Raw genomic sequence first — 18925 nt, forward strand, 5'->3', positions numbered from 1 at the left:
GAGGCTGATGGAGCATTGCATTGCAAAATGTAAGACAGGTTATTTGTGCTTAATGCAATCTATATAAGAGCAACATCCATTACAGTGAGAATCCTTTTATTGTTTTGATGGGGTAAACACTCTGGTTCGTCATTCTACTATGCTGGGTGCATAAAGTACAATATAATAGTAGGTACGCTTTGTCATAATATAACAGTGATAATAAGAATACATTTTTTTTTAAAAAGAGACAACTAAATACTAGAGCATTACATACAGCACCAACCAGCAAATCACATTCCAACCCCACTGTGTTAGAAGGGATTAACAGGGTGTCCAGATTTCTTTTCCCAAACATGTTAAACATGTTCATGTTACATGGTGACTTTCCCTTCACACACACACACACACACACACACACATTCACACAAACACATATATGTATATATATTTATATATACTTTAGAAACTGTCCCCTCCCCCCAAAAAAAGCAACACAAATAAACAGACATACATCCCTTTTTAAAATGAAAAAAAAAAAGTATGTGGATACTTTACATGAAGCATAACAGGGACCTTACAAAAATGTGATGCAACAACCATAATAAAACTGAAGGTAGATATAAATTGAGCACAGTCCGTAGTAAAGTATGAAAAGTTACTTTCACAGAGAGCATAAGTAGTGTATCGGCACTGATATGGCTTTTGCCATCGAAAGGGAAGCCTTTCAAGGAAGATCCTCAGTGTACAAAATGTAGACAAAAAGGAAGAAACTTCTCTTCTCTTTTGGAGTTTCATTCACACTTGCCATCACTGTCCAGATTCCATTCCAAGCTCATTTCCACAGTCTTTGCCTTTTGATTTCAATTGTTAAAATTTGATGCATAGACAAAGTCCTGAATTTTTAAAAGGCATCGGGATTCAAATGCTCAAATGTTATTGTACCTAATCTGCTTTAGAGGAGCATACTAACAGGGGAAAATGGAAAACCCCTTCAGATGTCAGCCACCAAGACTACTGCACTCTGCCTGGTCTTCCTCTGGCAAGACTGCAACAAAATTCCAAAGTTGTGACAAGAAGCTGTGTGAGCGTTCTAATCCTATGACTCCATCCCTTTTTGAGGCACCTCTTGAAGTCATTTTGATATTGCTTGCTAGATAACCAGACCAGTCTTGAGGAGCCCTCGCGTGTATAAGATAAGATAAAATAAGATTATTTATATTGGAGAAATCTGCATTGTTACAGGCCTACGTTTTGACCAAGAATTCGATTTAGCTTCACTTGAATTAAAGCTGTAGAAACAACAACTAGGGCAGCCTGCTTGTCATCTTTAGGGTGGAGTCAGAGAAGTTGGAAAGCCCTTCCATCTATTCACCGCTGAGATGTCAAATCCTCTGAAAATAATTAAAAAAAAAACTCAACGGCATTCCCAGAGGTATCCTACCGAACATCTGCATGAGTAAACACTATCCATAAGACCGAACAAAACCCTCGGCATTCTGCCAGTGCTTTAGTGCTGTCTAGCTCCATCCCCTTCTCTCTCAGTCCTCCTCCACCTGCTCTAAGAGTTGAGGTGCTCCACCTGGATGGTGGAGGTGGCCACTGTGAGGCACAGGTCTTTGTGGGCGGCGAGGCTGGCCACGCTGACAGGCTTGTACTGAATGTCCCCTGCTGCTACAGTCTTGTACTGGTGCAGGTCGAAGGGACATGGGACACCCTCCACCTGGGGGTAGCTGCCTGGGGTACCGTGGCCTCCCTGGGACTGTCCCTGGCCTTGTCCACCTCCACCTCCTCGTCCACCTCCGCCGCTGCCTCCACCGGAGCCTCCGCCTGGTCTGTTGTCGCCTCGGTCACCCCGGTTCTGGGCTCCTCCCCCAGCAGAAGAACTGGGGTTCTGGCCCTGGTTCTGGTTGGCGCCGGACTGGGCGTGTTGGGCGACCACCACCGCCGCCGACATGAGGGGATCTGGGCTGTGTTTGCGCATGTGTTTCATCAGGTATGTCTCCTGAAGACACAACAGACAGAAGAGGGAGAGAGCAGAGAGCGTTTCAGAAGCAGTCTTCAATGAACACATGATTAAAGAATCAAGCTGTTCAGCCAAAAGACACAAAGATAAACTTAAAACAACCGAATTAGCTATTAGTAGATTTAAACAGCACTGTTTAATTAACTTAAGAAAATGTATGTCCCATCTAGGCCTTTGCAATGTGCAAAACATCACACAACCACATAAATAAACATAGTAATTATTGGAAACTATGCATTTAAGCATAGCAATAATGGTGTTAGTTAAGTAGCAGTTGGGGGCTTGCATGCGTACCGATGTGTATGTGCGGTTGCACAGACCGCAGGAGTAGAGCTTGGCGTGTTTGACCGTGTGAGTGGACAGGTGCACCTCCAGGCTGGCGGCGTCCGTGTAGCCACGGTTACAGCTGTGGCACTTGTAGGGCTTGTCCTTGTTATGTTGCCGACGATGTGACTGAAAGCAGAGGAGAGAGATAGAGAGAGAGAGAAAGAAAGACTCATTAAGAATTAAACATGATATGGGACTGAAGCACTCTAGGCACTTAAGAGAAGTTTGTTTTGGCGAAGATGATCCATTGGGTGTATCATTCATGGCCAAAGCGAAGATACTTGTGAGGTAACAAGGCTTCTAACATTGCATACACAATCATGAAAATAAAACGTAATACATCCAAGACACTCAAGTGTCATTATTGTGATGACTGTTTCAATAAAACAGCTTCAAGTGGGTTTGGAAAAGGGTACTTTAACAGTCCCAGGATGAATGATATATGTAGTCACACACTCACCTGTAGATTCGAGAGCTGGGTAAAGGCTTTCTCACAACCAGGATGCACACACTTATACGGCCGGTCACCTGTGTGGATCCTATACAGCACACACACACACACACACACACACACAGTCAGCCTCCGGCCACTGAATCATTTATCACCCATAATGAACAGACTGCAAAGGAGGAGTAGATTTGTGGAGGACGAGGGATCACATTGAATCACATTGAGGAAAGCAGAGAGAGAGATCAGAGTCTCCAGGACGGATAACAAACGAGTCCGACAGCAAAACAAAAGAGGACTGCGCCAAGGGGAGGGCGGCCGGGCTGCTGCTGTAATGACCTGTTGTGCTGCTGTAAGTGGCTGAGCTGTCTGAAGGTCTTCTGGCAATAAGAACAGGCGTAGGGCTTCACACCCGTGTGGATGCGGATGTGCTGGGCCAGGTAGCTGGTGTTGGCAAACGACTTGGTGCAGTGGGGGCACTTGTGTGGCTTGGACTCGGTGTGATTTCTTCAGGAGAGCGCCAGCGGTTTCGAGGAGCAAGAGAGAGAGAGAGAGAAAAGAGAGAACATGATTTATTCATTTAATCAGACCAGAAAACTGTGCTGACAAAAATGAAACCCAAGAGGGCAGCAAACACACATCAGAATAGGAGCGCGGGCATCGTCCCAGCCCAGAGGTGCCATGTTTACGCAGTGTAATTGCAGGTCATTGGATGCCACTCTATCACGCTGAGAATCATGTTTGAGGAGTGCAGATGCCGAGACAAAAACCCATCAACAATGCATGGTTGGCATGGCAACACCACCCACTCGCTCCCCTCTGTCTGCCTCTGTTTTCTGTCTGCACTGCTCTGTGTTTTTTCCCCCTCCTCCCTCTCTCTCTCTCTCTGGAAAGGATTCTTCCCCCTTTACTCGGATATAACAATGCTGAAACACTACTGTGGAGCCACTACTAAATCCCCAGGAAGTAAAATAAGTCAGAGGGAGGATTTGGGGGAAGAAGAGGAGAGAGAAATTGAGTGGAGGAGTGATGAGATGAGGTGAAGAGAGAGGAGGAGAGAGGTGAGATGAGGGGAGGGGAGTGCACTGGCAGCTGTCGTGGCCAGATGTTTGCCGATGTTTGGCTACGACACAGACTCAAGGACAAGCCTGATTCCAGCTGCACCAGGGCCTCTTCCACGGGTGGGGGATTTCTAGACGCCTCTCATGTCTGACACAGAAGTGAAGGACAATCTGCCAGGACTCAAACACTGTCACAATTTGGCAAGATAAAACCCAGGGAATCAAAAGCTTAATTTAAAACCAATAATGGGGATGACTATGTTTACACACAAAGCTTGCCTAAAATGACATGGAATGGCTGAGAGAGAAAGCAGGGGAAGACAGTGAAAGTTGAGAGGGAGACAGAGTTGAATATGCATGCCAAGAAACGTATTAAACTAAAAGGGAACGCGTGCATAGCTTGAGGGTTACCCTACAATTTCAGCCTTCCAAGAAAGGACCTAAATTGATTTCACTATAATTCATTGGCTCGCCTTGGACTGTCGGCTTAATAGTCCAATTTTGGATATGATTTTGAGTGCATTTCAGGGAAATCTTAAATGAAGGTCATGCAACGAAGCGCACCTTGAAATGCATATCATACTGATCATGACTGACGCACGTCACTCCCAGACGCACACAGATCACATTTATCCGAGCTACAGTCTTCTCCTTCTGCTTCTCTCTGCACGGTACACCTCTTTTTTACATCTGCTTTGAATGCACACACAGCAACGCACACACACAGCAACGCACATACACATAAAAACACACACAGCGCTCTCACAATATCGCTCACCACAAACAGCATACTCAAACACCACAAATCTAAAGCAGTAGTCCTCAAACCCGATATCTGAATATAAATTTTGTTTACCAATTCAGAGAACAGACATTCAGTAGAGAACAATCTCAATAGCCTGAAAATGATTTGAGGAACCATGCCTTCTAATCCACTATCCCTCTCCACCCCCCACACACACACCCCAAAGCGCGACACACACACACACACACACACACACACACACACACACAGAGCCTCCCACCCACTCCTCCACTCCACTCCATTCTGCACCCACACGTAAGGCCCGCTCTGGGCGGGGGAGAGAGGAGAGAGGGGCCGTCTCACGGGCAGCCGGCAGTACCGTGTGTGCTGCTGTAAGTGGCTGAGCTGCCTGAACGATTTCTGGCAGTAGGAGCAGGTGTAGGGCTTGGCCCCGCTGTGGATGCGGATGTGCTGCGCCAGGTAGCTGGAGTTGGCGAAGGATTTGGAGCAGTGGGGGCACTTGTGCGGTTTGGCCTCTGTGTGAGACTTTGCGTGGATCTGCATGTCTGACTTACTGAAGAAGGTCACCGCGCACATCCGGCACCTACGGACGAGAGAGACACAGAGACCAGGAGGGAGGGAGGGAATGAAGGGCGGAGGGGTGTGAATGAAGGAGACAGTGAAAGAAAAGGAAAAAGGAAAAAATGAGGGGAGGGGGGGAATGGATGAAGAAGAGAAAAAAAAGTAGGGAGTGAGGACACAAAGTGGGGGAAAAAAGAGAAGAAAAAGATTTATGAGGAGACATAGGAGAAAGAAAAGAGGAGTAGACAGGATGAAATGACGTTGAGGGGATTGAGTGAGCAGCATAACAAAGGCGAGAGAAGAAAAGGTCAGGGAGGTGTGGATGACAAGGCACAGAGAGAAAAGAGAGAGAGGAGGTGAGATCTGTGAAAACAAGGCAGCGGCAGCAGGACAAACATGGCAGACGCTGTGTGGAGGGAGAAGCAGCCGAGAGGAAGAGGGGCGAAGATCACACCAGCGCCAGCACAACGTTTGTGAGAAAGAGTGATTAAGCGAGTGAGACAGGTGGAGGAAGAGAGGAGAGGGGGGGGGGGGCTGGGGTGCTCCTCCTGTGAGCGCAGTGCAAGGTCTGTTTCATGGGGCCATGAGAGATGGAAGGCTTGCGCATGCAGCGATGGTCAGAAGCGTGCGTGCGCAGACACACAAAAATCACACACACACACACACACACAGCTTTCCAAGTGCATCTACAACCACACTCATTCTCTCTCTGCACCCCTACGAAAGCGCAAGCAGGTGAGAGCGCGTGTTGTTGTTGTTCCCCTGCCTGTGTCTGCTTCTGCCACGGATGCAGCCATGCAATGCAGCGGTGTCAGTGTGCTGAAGCCGAGCGCCGCGGAAGCTTCTAGACATCCCTGGGTCTCGCCCTACTCTAACCTGTGCATACAGGCATGTGGAGTGCAGGTGTGCAGCCATTCGACCACCTGCACGGTTTGGATGGGGATGCGCGGGGCTGAGGGAATTTTGACCCTCGCATGTTGCTGTACCTGTACGTCTTGGTCCCATTCTTCACCGCATGCTCCTCGTCCTCATTTGATAGATCATAGGGGTCAGATGGGTGATGCTGCAGAACACACACAATTACTTCTTTATGGTATGAAAAACGTATTAAATACTATTAACATACTGACTAAACATGTTTTGAAAATGGGGACTCATAGAAACACACCTGTCCACCTGCCGCCAAGTGTGCTAAGATCAGCGCCTCGCTGCCTGTGGGCAGCACGTGGCCCGTGGCAGTGGGCCCCATGCGTGGCATCTCGGACTTCTTCTTCCTGCCTCGCTTCCCCGGCGTCGGGATGACGATGGGAGGTGCTTGATTGACATCTTTCTTTTCTATGGGAGTCGTGAGGGGGGTTACATAACCTACAGATCTGTTAAACTTGTCGGTTGACTCTCTGACCATTCAAAACTCAATACTCGATACTAGTCACATCAGTATTTAGAGTGCTACTCTGGCTCTCACAGCACAGAGCATCCAGTGCCTCAAAGCAAAGCTGGCAAGTCAAAAGCAGTCACGCTTCTGCGCATGAGGTGCATCTATATGAGGGTTTATGTGATTTAACTGCCTGCCATGAAATGTGCCCAGGGTATTCTAACACCACACAGTAAATAAAGTCTCTGCCTTTACAGATCTCTGTAAGACATTCTAATAGAGTGTGCTGTGCTGATGGTAATTATAATCCAAAACCCCCGTGGTGGAATTTAAAATGACAGATGACTGTGTGGGCTCAACACCATATTTACACAAGCAGTCAAAGGCGGGCTGGATGGCACTCTTACCCGAGTTGGGTGGGTGGAGGGCGGACACGATCATGGTGGTGGTGGGGTGGCCCGAGACGAAGGACTGCGAGCAGGAGGCCGGGGAGACGAGCGTACCCTGCGGGGTGGTGATGACGAAGCCCGCTGTGGACAGAAGGAGGACGGACAGACAGACGGACGGGAATTAATTTGGGAGTGGACACCAGGAGAATGAAAAGGGAGGGGGCGAGGACACACAAATGAAATAGTGCTGGGAGGTAGAGGATCTGGTGTGCTCTAAAAATCATACCAAAAAACATACCATTCTGGGCAAGCATATTTTAATATTTACCAAATCTTTGCATCAATGTAAGGGTTCCCTCACCTTCTTAAACATCAAACTCAAAGATTTTCCAGACAAAATTCACTCAATTTCAAGAACCCAACAATCAGACTAGGATCATTGTTAAGTACTGTTACAAAATTGAGAATTTTTATAATGTAAACTAGGAGGCTTAACAAGCTCAGACAATAATTTAAAAAAGAAAAGGGCTTGAATGTGTGAACAATTCTTAACACTTTTTAATTGTGCCATGTTACAATGATGAAAGACTGGTTTCTTGCCTATTCTAAAATAAAGTACATAAACTCAAATACTTTTATTGGAAATTATTTCTATTTGGAAAAAACGTTTTAAGCCATGACACCCCACCCCCTTCAAGGGCCCGTTAAAGGACCCAGTAATGTGTTGATGATAATGCCAACTGATCTCGTCATTGTAATGAGACTACTAAGAGAGAGCAAGCAGGTTCTGAAAGCCCTCATCCCACAGATACACACACACACCTGCAGTCATGATGCCCGAGGAGGGCACGGGCACCACGGTGATGTTCTGAGAGGTGTGAGGCGGGTGCAGGTGAGACGACCCCCCTCCCCCACCCTCCTGTTTAGGCACCCGCCCGCCCGCCACTGCGTCCATGGTGACAGCACCAGGCACGGTGAGCACTGCGGCGGGGTAGTGCGGGCCCGAGTGTGAGAATGGAGAGTTCTTGTCCGGCCCCAGCTGCTCCTTCATCTTGTTCAGAAACATGGCGTTTTCAATCTGAGGGACACATGCACGCGGGTAAGAATGCTATTAATGGGAGTGGGAGTCACGGGTGACCTGGTTATTGGATTTATTCATGAGTCCTCGATCACAATTTGGCAAGATGATGATTCTTTCATATATCACTATTCTGTGATAGCCTGGCATTTCTTCAACTACATTTTCTTTGGTTTTATGTAACATTTCAAAGATGTAAAGACATACTATCTAATATGATCCGATATTATCACAGAAAAAAAAGAACTTCTCAGAGATATAATGTGTACTATGAAAACATTTAATTGACTATGCTGGAAGAAAAGCTAAAAGAAAAAAAAAAACTTAGCAACTTCTGTAAAAGCCTCTGATGCATTGCAAATAATTCTGTTTTATCTGAAAGGATATCTTCCCCCTCCCCTATTTTACCAAGATTTTCTAAAAATGAGCTCTTGTTCTTGATCTGAAAAAGCTCCCAGTTGCCATTCTTTACTGGGCCTGAGCTCTTCTAATGATCTGAATTTGTATTGTAAAAGTCAAGTCCTCTTTACTCAGTTGACAAGATCATTCTTCCAACACCTTATCAAGATATTCCTAAACTCTTATTACACTGTAATAATAAGGCGCAAGCTTATTTCATGACATCAGTGATTCAGTTTTGATACAGCAGTGTTTAATTTCTTTACCTGTCCTTGTACAGTAGGAACATGAGACCAGAAGTAGGAGGAGTTAAAATGAGACTCTTCCATCATTCCTGAAAATGACAGATAAGTCAGTCACTTATAGATCCACAAACAATCAACCATGACCATACACTGGGAGACCTAGACTTGCCTAATGATCAAACACTTGCCTTGCCCACCTCTAAAATTCCATAAAGAAACCAGTCAAGCAAGTTCTTCAAAAGCGGTTACAGAGGAGGCATGAATGGGGGAAATTATAAGTGGTTAAAAAAAAACAGGAATTATTTACTGTGAAATTCGCAGGTGTCAGATTTGGTATGTTGGGGGTGTGGACGGTAGTGTAACTTCGAAAATATATCAACACTAGGAGGAGTTGTCTTGAGTCATGTGATGAAGAGAAAATTACAGTGGCGATTCAACATATTTGGAATCCTGGCTAAAAATGGTTTAGAGCGTGCTTCTAAAGGGAAAACTTTCACTACAAACAAAACTTGCAACAATTACAAATAATATGACAACAGCTGCATCCAGTCATATCATTGGTGTGGTTTGCAATATGCGTCTGATGCCTTGAAACCCTGAGGTAAAATTATTCGACTCACAAGAGCAAATAGTATCGTATGTACAAGTTCTTGTCAAAACTGAACTTAATTTGCAAAGCATCTTAATTACCTATAACACATTTCATGATGGGTAAAAACTGAATGCATTAGCTAACGTTACATTCCGGTTAGAGCTTGTATTAAGAGGTGTTAGCCAATGTAACGTACTATTATTTAGCCATCTTGAGGTTAGTGTAAAAATACATATTCTGGATTCAATATGTTTTTGGTTTATTCGTCTTACTCCTTGTGAAAGGGGTATAGGGAATTGGTTCATCGAGTTAACAAATAATATGAAAGCAAATATGGAAACGTTTAGACAAAAATCGCGAATCTTGTACATTACACGTTAGCTAGCTAGCTTAATATTTCATTTGTACAATGTTAGCTAGCATCCAACAATTGCAGCCGATTGTTGTGACATAAAAGCCAATAGCATGTGAACAATACTGCGGGTCAGCCTCTCTACCACTCATCGTCTCTGTGAAAATAAAAAAAGGAAAAAAAAAACTCGGAGGATGAAAAAAACGAGCAAGCAGGGGGGAAAAAAAACTGTCGACGCCGAAAGCCCAATGCTGCGCGAAGCAGCCACACGCAGACTTCCGGCAGACGAGACGGAGAGGAGAGACGGCTGGCGCTTGCAGCATAAATTAACAGCAAAATAAGTATTAAGTGAGAAATTAGACACTATTACCGGTGCTGAAGACGCCTTTTCCCTCCCCGGGGATCCCTCGGGTCGGGACAGTTCGGAAACTTCGTCCAAATCTTCCCAAATCTAAAATTCCAAACGGGTTTTTCTTCGCTGATTTTTTTTCTATTTTTTTCTTTTCTTCTACGGAGCTACCCGACCTGTCTATGACACACTTCCTTCGAATAAGGTCGAGAGGCAGAACGGCCGTGCGCTTGTCTTGATGTCATTTCCGACAAGTGAGGTCTAATCGGCCCTTGAATTTGGAAATAAAAGAATGGATCAAGAACATAATTGGTATCTTCTGAAAATGACACATATAAAGGATATGATGATGAAACGTCTCATTTTGCACATAAATGATTATTCATGTAAACACATTTTACTCTCCATGTTCTCCAAAAATAGTTAAACCATGGCATGCTATGCATTCACTTGGCATATTATAAAATGTAGGCTACAGTATGGGTAATAATACAAATTGGAGATATATGAAGATATAAAACACCACTTTTAAGACATAAAACACTAAATTAAACTCATAACTAAAAATACAATGTTTTAGTGGGTTACATTTAAAAAGGAACCATCATAAGAACAGAAAGAATAGCAAGCTACGTTGCAAGTTTAATATTCTGCTTTTTTCCTCCACTCGGTGACGCCAGAGAATTACGAATTAATATAGCCTAATTTATAAAGCCATGCCAAAGTAGCTTTCGGTTACTCTTATTTCCTTTGAGTGAGGTCAATAATGCGTAAAGCATTTCCGGAAAGTGAGGTCGTCTTGTGAAAATCCACGACACGTAGCCTGTGAAGTCCCATAAAAGGCAAATGGTTAATTGTTGCATTCGTCGTTATTCTTGCCTATTTCATATACATATGAAAGCTATTATAGGGTTTATATAGATTTTATTCGGTTCCTATCGGAAAGGGAGTATTGAATAGAAGACTAATTCAATTGAATGAGAAGTGTAAACCGAAATAGATGGGGGAGGTGAGAAAACTGCAGAAGAAGTTGAGACAGATTGAGAATCTGGAGATCAAGGCTTCTCTTACAACAGAGGAGAGAGTTAAGGTACAGACACATACTCTATGTTTTTGTATTGATATTAGCTGCCCCATTAACTAATGTTTTGGTCGACTCCGCGCAGATTTCCCTAGGGGCGCAGTTGTTGCTACTGAAATGATCCATCAGGATAGCCTATTATTGGTTGAGCCTACATGGAGGCTATTTCCCCACACTATTTGTGATGCTATAGTGCTCTTGGTCAGACCAACAACAACAAAGTATTAACTTTCACTAGGCCTATCCAATGTTTCAAAACTGACGAAGTTACTTAGGCCAGGTTACTTAGGCTAGGTATCAGACGTAGCCTTGTTATTGCACCTCCTGTAGGCTAGTCTACAGTGGTCTATTGCCATTGGTAAAACGACCTGCCAGTCTTCTAGTGCTATTTTGATTCTAGATAGCAAGCCACAATAGAAATGTTCCCTGTGTATGGTTTTTAAGACAAGCCCACATGATCCACCTGGCCATACAGTTGGAGACATAGGCCTATTATTTTTTGAAATGGGAAATTCTGCACCTTTTTTTGTCTAAATCTATTTGGCCAAAAAGTTGTGTTGCAACTTCATCAGTCCTTGTGACTTTCCAAAACTCATAAAGTTTTGAAGAATTTACTCACATCTGATGTAAGAAATGTTGGTTTAGTTCTTGGTCTTCCAGACATTAAGTTGACCTCCACTGTTCCCGTTAACTGCAGTTTCTGAATTGCACAGTTACTTGAAGTCCCTTTTACCCTCTACCCTTCTTTTCCTTTGTTGACATCAATTATTTATTTATTTTATTTTCAGAGTGGTAGGCAGCTGTTTAGAGTACCGGTAACCCATGGCTGCTGGCTATGAACAAGCTTATTGCCCTAACAAGCCAATTAAGGTCTGCGACCTTGGTAATAGTTATCTGACAGCTTGAATCTCTTGGGGTGCCCAAACTTTTGAATGGTGCTCCTTTCCTTTTTTACTCTAGAATTGTCCAAAACTAAAATACTGCATGATATTTACTGGAAATGTAATTTACTCACTCAATGGGTGCCCATACTGTGCCCAAATATACAGTACATACATGTATAGATAGATACATAGATAGATATACTTTATTGATCCCTAAGGGAAATTCAAGAATGTACTGTAGAGGTATTATGCTGTGTAATCTATAAAATATATACAAAGGAAGTGTCATTAAAGGAAAGTGAAAAAGATAGAAGAAATATCCTTCAGGAGGCAATGAACAATATATACCATGATTTCCTGACTATTAACCAAGGTTTATACATTGATTTTGCAAAATGTCTTCATCTATGAGGTTAATACAAGGGGGCGGGCTAATATGGGAATCCATTTCTTTTCTGCAATTTGTTTCTGATTCATTGGGCTATTGGGCACTGTGGTTAATACATGGGTGTGTTTAATACATGTTTTTTTTTTTTATTATCATTTGCATATAACACTGCTCTGCGGTTTATACACAATGTGGCTAATACACAGGAAATTACTGCATATAGAAGTAATACTGTGTAGCCCATATATTTTTTAAAAAAAGGAACAGTGGTTTTGAATGTTAGTTCTTTTCTAGACATTTAGCTTGGGGACTTCACCAAACTTTGCACATCTCTTCTGTGTCCAGCACACTGTGCGTCTCTGTTTGTTATTGTTTGTCTGCACGTGGTGGAGATACGTAGATAGTGGAATACCCTCTGTCTGTCCATCCCTGTCTCACAGGTCTCAAAAAAGGCGGAGCTTCGCGCCAGATTGGCTGAGCTGCTGCTGCAACTTTCTGGCCCCCAGCAAACCCAAAGCATTGTGGGAAAGGAGAGTGAGAAGATGAAGAGACAAGTGTAAGAGTTATCCGCCGAGGCTAACGCAGAGGAGAGGCATAACTCTCCCAAACAGCAAACATAATCCACCCCTAGGCCTCCACCATTCACGTCTCGCCAGTATCGATTAAAGAGGGCCACGCTTCTGAAATATTGCAATTGCTCTCTGCAGGAGCCACAGCACAAATACGTGCAGTGCATGTGTTTGAAAGGCTGTTTACAAAGATATATACATTTACAAATATACATTTACATCTGCATGCACATGCTTCCAATCCTTTCTTTAAGATTCATTAATCATGAAGACCCTTTCATTTGGAATCTTGTTTTGTTGGCTTTTCTCGCCTCAAGGGTGGAGAATCCTGCGGCTCTCTCTGTCCAGTCACCAGCTCCCAAGATGCCCAGAGCTGCAAGCCCAGAAACAGGAAATGGACAGGAGGAAGGGGAGTCGGAAGAAGAACCAGATTCACAAGTCATTCCAGCCTCAACAGAAACCAGCAGCTGGCAACAACAAGAAGGTCTCGTGTTAACCATGTACAATAGCACCCGACAAACGCATACCATCTGCCGCTACTGATAGCATTCACTTTGAAGACGACCCTCTATAATCTGCCCATGGGCCACTTTTGAATCTAATTTGCATGCGGTAAATTGGGATTATTCCAGTACTTGTGAGTTCAGAGAGACAACCTCAAAGCTTTCCATGTTCATTTCAACGCGTTCATGTTTCAGAATCAGAAGTTTCAACCCTTCAAGCATCCTGGGAAGCGACGAGATTTCGGCTTCGAACTCTCGAGGGTCACAGTGACATAATCACTTGCGTGATTGCCGTGGACAACCTTGTGATCTCTGGCAGGTACTCCGAATGGAATGAGATGCAGATTTGTTCACTGTCAGTTTTCTGTATTATTCTGCTTGCTGGTATAAAAAAGTTTGCTAATTTATCACCCATCCTCTTACTTTTCCTCCCTCTCTATATTTTCTCTTTCATTTCCCTCTGGTCCTCCTCTTCCTCCTCTGTCCATTTCCACCCCCACATTTTATTGCTCACCCTCCACCCCTCCCTCTCTCTCTCCTTCTCTCTCTCTCTCTTTCTCGTTTTCCCTTCAAGCCGCGATACGACAGTGAAAGTGTGGCATGTTCCCACGGCAACAGAGCAGCGCAATCTGGGGGGTCACACTGGTGGAGTCACCTGTCTCTGTGCACCCCCTCCGGAGTTCTGCAGGAGGATGGGTATTCTTTTATTGCACACTATTATTTCAATGCTTTCGCATTGTCTTTACAAAGCCATTCAATTGACAACGATGCATTCATGCTTGAATCACTCACGTACCTGTGAGGGCTCATTAACAAGTCTAGTGCCTCATGTTACTGTAAACTGTCAAAGCTGAGTTAGCCCTCACAGACACATCTGAATACAGCGGTCACCACTCAGTCCAGTTTCTCTCTTTTCTCTCTCTCTCTCCTCCATGTCCTCCCCTCATGTCTGTCATGTACGTGCTAACCTTGCTCTTCTCTCTAATTTGTTCACCCCTGTACTCTGCTGCCAACCCTCTCCTCTCCTCTGCCCACTTTTCATGTGCCCTCTTTTTCCTTCCTTCCTTCCTGTCGTCTCTCCTCCTCCTCCCCTCTGCTGTCTGTCTGTCTTCAACTCAGCACGGTTTCTGGACCTCAGTGAAAAGGAGAGATTCATCCTCAGTGGCGCCAGTGACTGCTGCGTGAGCATCTGGGTGCTCAGTTCAGGTATGTTGTGTTGCGCACACACAAACCCCCCCCCCCCTCAAAACCCCACCACAAGACAGGGAGCTGAGAGATTTATCTCCCAAGGGCCAGCAGCGACATGAGCAAACAAACAAACAAACAGACAAACACGTAAAACAAACACCACCAGCCTGAAATGTGACTCTCGTTGGCAATGGATCAAGTCTCCCAAACGAGGTGTCTGATCGTGACCCAGATTGAGCTGCTCCTCCGACAGCTCCGCGGGCGCCACACGCTGTAGCAGCGCATTCCCGGCACGGGGCCAAGGGGACGCTGGGGGAAATGGCCAGTCTAACCTGTGTGCTCCCGCTGTGGACTGTCTTTAGGGCAATGTGTCAAATCCATCTACACCTTCAGCGCTGTGACAGCCATCTGCTTCGTTCCCGAGGGGCACGGATATATCATCACTGGATCAGGTGAGACAGACTGTGTGTGTGTGTGTGTGTGTGTGTGTGTGTGTGTGTGTGTGTGTGTGTGTGTGTGTGCGTGTGTGTGTGTGTGCTTGAGCTTGAGCATGTTTGTAACAAAGAGAGAGACAGATAAAGAATGAGAGAGCGCTTTATTTATTTCATTACTCAGAGGGTGGTCAGATCACGAAGAGAGACGATGAAAAGGTGTGTAGTGTTGTTGTGGAGAAGAAGCACTTGTTAGGTGAAATGTTAACACATTCTGATTGCAATGGCGGTAAAAAGACTATGCAAGACAGAATGCATGCATCCTGGCAACAAAGGTGTGTGTGTGTGTGTTCGCGCGCGTGTATGTGTGAGTGTATGTATGTGTGTGTATGTGTGTGTGTGTGTGTGTGTGTGTGTGTGTGTGTGTGTGTGTGTGTGTGTGTGTGTGTGTGTGTGTGTGTGTGTGTGATTGTCTGTGAAAGTGCCGCTGGGGGGGAAAAAAGCAGGCCAAACCTGTTACAGGGCATGATGGGAAGTGACAGTCAGAGCTACAGTACACTGCTCAGGTGTGTGCTAATTCCTGCCCCAGCTGTCAGCTGACGTTAGCATCATCCTCCGCTCTCCTCCTAGATGGAGGCAAGGTCCAGGCGTGGAGCTGGCAGTCCATGGATAACTGTCAATCAGTCAACGCGCACGAGGAGGCCATCACCGCCCTACAGGTGGGGGAACGATGCAGCAACTGCCAACGTTTTTTGCTCACTTGTCTTGAAGGACCCTCTCCTCCTCCTCTCCAAGGAAACTTTTCAGGCAGCCAAGTATCGAACCACCTCATTCCACTGTAATGGTTCACTCTAGTTCAATTTGGGGCAAAAAGAGAGATATTGAATTTGCGAATGGCAACGGAATTGAAAAAAAGAGAAAAAAAACTTGCAAATTGCTAGGTGGGCGGCTCGGGATTGCCCCACTCAGTCAGCGGTGTAACCTCTCTAGTGGAGTATAATGCTGAGCTACAGTGGCGCAGAGTGTCACCAGCCGAATGACAAGCTTTCCTCTCCCTGCCCGTCCTGTCCTCCACAGTCCCAGGGTCCCCTGGTGTTCAGCGGCTCGGCAGACGGCAGCCTGTGTGTGTGGGAGGTGCATCCTTCCTCGCACGGAAGCCCCCTGCAGCGGCTCCAACAGTGGGGTCCCTCAGTGACGGGGTGTGGAGGCACCCAGACGGGTCACGGGGGCTCACACCGCGGGCATCTGGCGCTCAGTCCGCGTGGCGACCGCGTCTTCATGGCCAGCGGCAGAGCCAGCATCAGGGTCCTCGACTGGAGGAAGGGTGAGTCAGATACACCACAAGGCCTGTCCATCAGCCAGTTTACTGGACTGCTCTGCACCGTATGCTTTTGAATGGCAGGCCTTGGCACATGTGCATGGCTGGCAGGCTGTGTGTTGGTCATAGCTGCCCTGTCCTTCGGGGATCAAAGGTCAACCCCTCTCACGTAAATAAATGTGTGTGGTGTGTTGCGTCTAACTGATCAGGAGACCATGTCATTGCAGAGCAAATCACAAAGATTCAACTGGTTTCAAACCTGAAGTTGCAGCTTGAAAGCTAAATTAGCTGGCAATGATCTAGTGCAATTACAAAGCCACTAACATTATGAACAGCTCAATTGGACACACAGAACCAAATTATTGTGTGGATATAACCATAATACAATTTTAAACTCATACAAATATCAGTGTTAGCCACTGTCTCACCCCCTTGAGCTATGTATAACTAATTACCATAACAACTGATGGTAATTTTGATACCATAGATTTAATAGAGACCCAGTCAGACCAATAGTATGAAAAATCAGGAACAGAGTTTATTTACAATGATGCGCATCAAGGGAGAGACAGCATGACTTCACCTAAAGATCCATCATCTGCTCTAACTAGACAAGGAAATAGTTAGAGTTTAAGTATCCTTCCAGGCTGACGGGAGATGGCGTTGGTCATCCCATCTCACGTGGACTACACTGAATCAGACCCTGATTAGTGGCAGCCTGGCAATCCGGAGCAGATAGCTACTGACGCAGCCATGCAGAACAGTGAAACAGTGAAAGTCATAATATTCCTGCTTATCTCCTAATACAGTCACACACAGATATACACAGGAAAAGTACAGATATCATACAGTCATTACCTAGAATCATACTTTTAGTATCAAAGTGACCTATTAATGCTCACAGAATCATCCACCATTTTTGAGAGTTACTGCCGCAAGCAGTGGCGCTTTTTGTAGCGGATCCGTTCCACAAGACCATTCGTTACTGAGAGAAGCAAAATCACTTCCTCTGCAGCCTGAGGTGTCATTGTGGTAGTAATATACTAACACTGCCACGGTGAAAATCACCATTTACACTATCGAACATCAGCGATGCCATTACTACCATGGCTGCAACAACTGCCCGTGGCTCAATGGAAGTGCTGACACGGTTTTCTGTCATGTGCCCTGTGTATCTAATTTATCCCATTACCTCCGACAGGCACGGTGTCTAGAATGACCAATCACAGTAGCACAGCCGGGGTGACGGATTGCATCAATCAGACATCTGGCCTACTGATTGGCTCTTGCTTTGATCTGGCTACTGGAGAGAGCACGTTGAACTGTGAGTTTCAGGCTTCAAGTGGCCTTTGAAACTTGAAAATTTAACCTCATCAGGACAACTGTCCTAATCAACTTGAGTAACAACTCACTCTCTCCCTCCCTTCTTCCATCTCTCTCTCTATCTCTCTCTCTCCACCTCTCTCAGTGTTCACGCTTCCCCGGTGCAGGTACCTTGTTTCTCTTATCTCACCTGAGACACCCAGAATCCTTTGCTTCTCGATGTGGCGGACCGCCAGTGGAGACCACCGCTGGGTGACGGGGGGTCGGGAGCTCACGGTGTGGGAGCAGCTCCCATCCAAGACGAAGCAGAAGTAAGCTCCCGGCAGCACCTCGCTGTGTGCACCATAATTGAAGAGCACAGCCATGTGCGCCCCTCTCCCTGCTCCATGTCTGTCTAACAAATCAATGATCGCATCACTTTAACCTTTTCTGTGGCAGATTTGTGTATTGACCGACTTCTTAGCTTATACCATTTAATGAGCCGCTCAAAGTGACTGATGAGGAAGGGCTTGGATTTGTTAATACTCTACATTCATTACTGTGGATTTTCCTTCTCAGTAACTCATAAGTCTTCTCTCTGTGTGTGTGTGTGTGTGTGTGTGTGTGTGTGTGTCTGCCTGCCCTGTCTTTCGTCTTTCACGGAGTTGTGTACGGCAGATTGCATCATAATGAGCATTAATTTTTCAAGCTAATAATGAAAGCACAGACCCACTGATGTCCCCCAACGCTGATGCAAGACACACACACACACACACACACACACACACACATTAGCCATGATCTCTCTGTCTTGGCCTTTGATGAATGGTGTGCTGACGCTCTGGTGCATCTTGCAGGGGAGACGTTGCAGTGAAGCGAGACAGCCGATTGGACAGTTCACTGATGGAATCTGAAGAGGACTCGGAGGGGGAAGTGGACGAGGAGAGTGATGGTAAGAGACTGGAGGGAAAGACCTTCTACGCTGTCCCCCACCCCCCAGCTTAATTACATATGGACACAGTGCAGAGCATGGAACACCAATGAGTGTAATTGCAGTCTCTATCAAGTCGTCCTCAGCACTCATAATTGTACAGGATGCCTGATTGTGATTGTGTGAATGTGCTTGCGCTGGGATGAACGTGTGGGTAGATGGCTCAGAGGACTGAGAGGAACTCACTTTCTCTCTCTCTCTCTCCCTCTCTATCTATCTATCTCTCCTTTTTCACTCTATCTCTCTTTTTTCTGTCTCTCTCTATCTCTATATCTCCCTCTTTCTTTCTCTTTCTCTCTCTCTCTGTTTTAGACTACAGTGAG

At 45.4% G+C, this 18925-nt stretch overlaps 2 protein-coding genes across 5 annotated transcripts; one reads left to right on the forward strand and one right to left on the reverse strand.

The window, feature by feature from the left end:
• Nucleotides 1-79: 79 nt before the first annotated feature.
• LOC125305503 (zinc finger protein 384-like) lies at nt 80-10132 on the reverse strand. Of its 4 annotated transcripts, none has more exons than XM_048260269.1 (11): nt 9969-10132; nt 8676-8743; nt 7755-8010; nt 6951-7073; nt 6337-6503; nt 6155-6231; nt 4966-5190; nt 3120-3287; nt 2793-2871; nt 2300-2458; nt 80-1984 (listed from the first exon to the last, which is right to left on the reverse strand). In XM_048260269.1, exons 2-11 carry the CDS (start codon nt 8739-8741, stop codon nt 1541-1543), a joined length of 1764 nt encoding a protein of 587 aa, XP_048116226.1. In that variant the 5' UTR covers nt 8742-8743; nt 9969-10132; the 3' UTR covers nt 80-1540. The 4 variants fall into 4 exon arrangements, with proteins under 4 accessions (XP_048116226.1, XP_048116224.1, XP_048116225.1 ...); XM_048260267.1 differs by having other exon boundaries at nt 6337-6533; XM_048260268.1 differs by lacking the exon at nt 9969-10132 and adding an exon at nt 8843-9816 and having other exon boundaries at nt 6337-6533.
• Nucleotides 10133-10689: 557 nt separating this feature from the next.
• si:ch211-154o6.3 (uncharacterized protein LOC563854 homolog) lies at nt 10690-18925 on the forward strand (the record flags this gene model as incomplete). Its single annotated transcript, XM_048260271.1, is given in 13 exon segments — nt 10690-11037; nt 12741-12856; nt 13187-13353; nt 13568-13691; nt 13947-14068; nt 14492-14578; nt 14923-15012; nt 15622-15710; nt 16069-16315; nt 17511-17633; nt 17778-17943; nt 18469-18563; nt 18915-18925. Coding segments are annotated over 13 exon segments (1527 nt in total), but the record flags the coding sequence as incomplete, so codon positions are not given.

This window comes from Alosa alosa, chromosome 13 (genome assembly GCF_017589495.1).
Source record: "Alosa alosa isolate M-15738 ecotype Scorff River chromosome 13, AALO_Geno_1.1, whole genome shotgun sequence".
NCBI lineage: Eukaryota > Metazoa > Chordata > Actinopteri > Clupeiformes > Clupeidae > Alosa > Alosa alosa.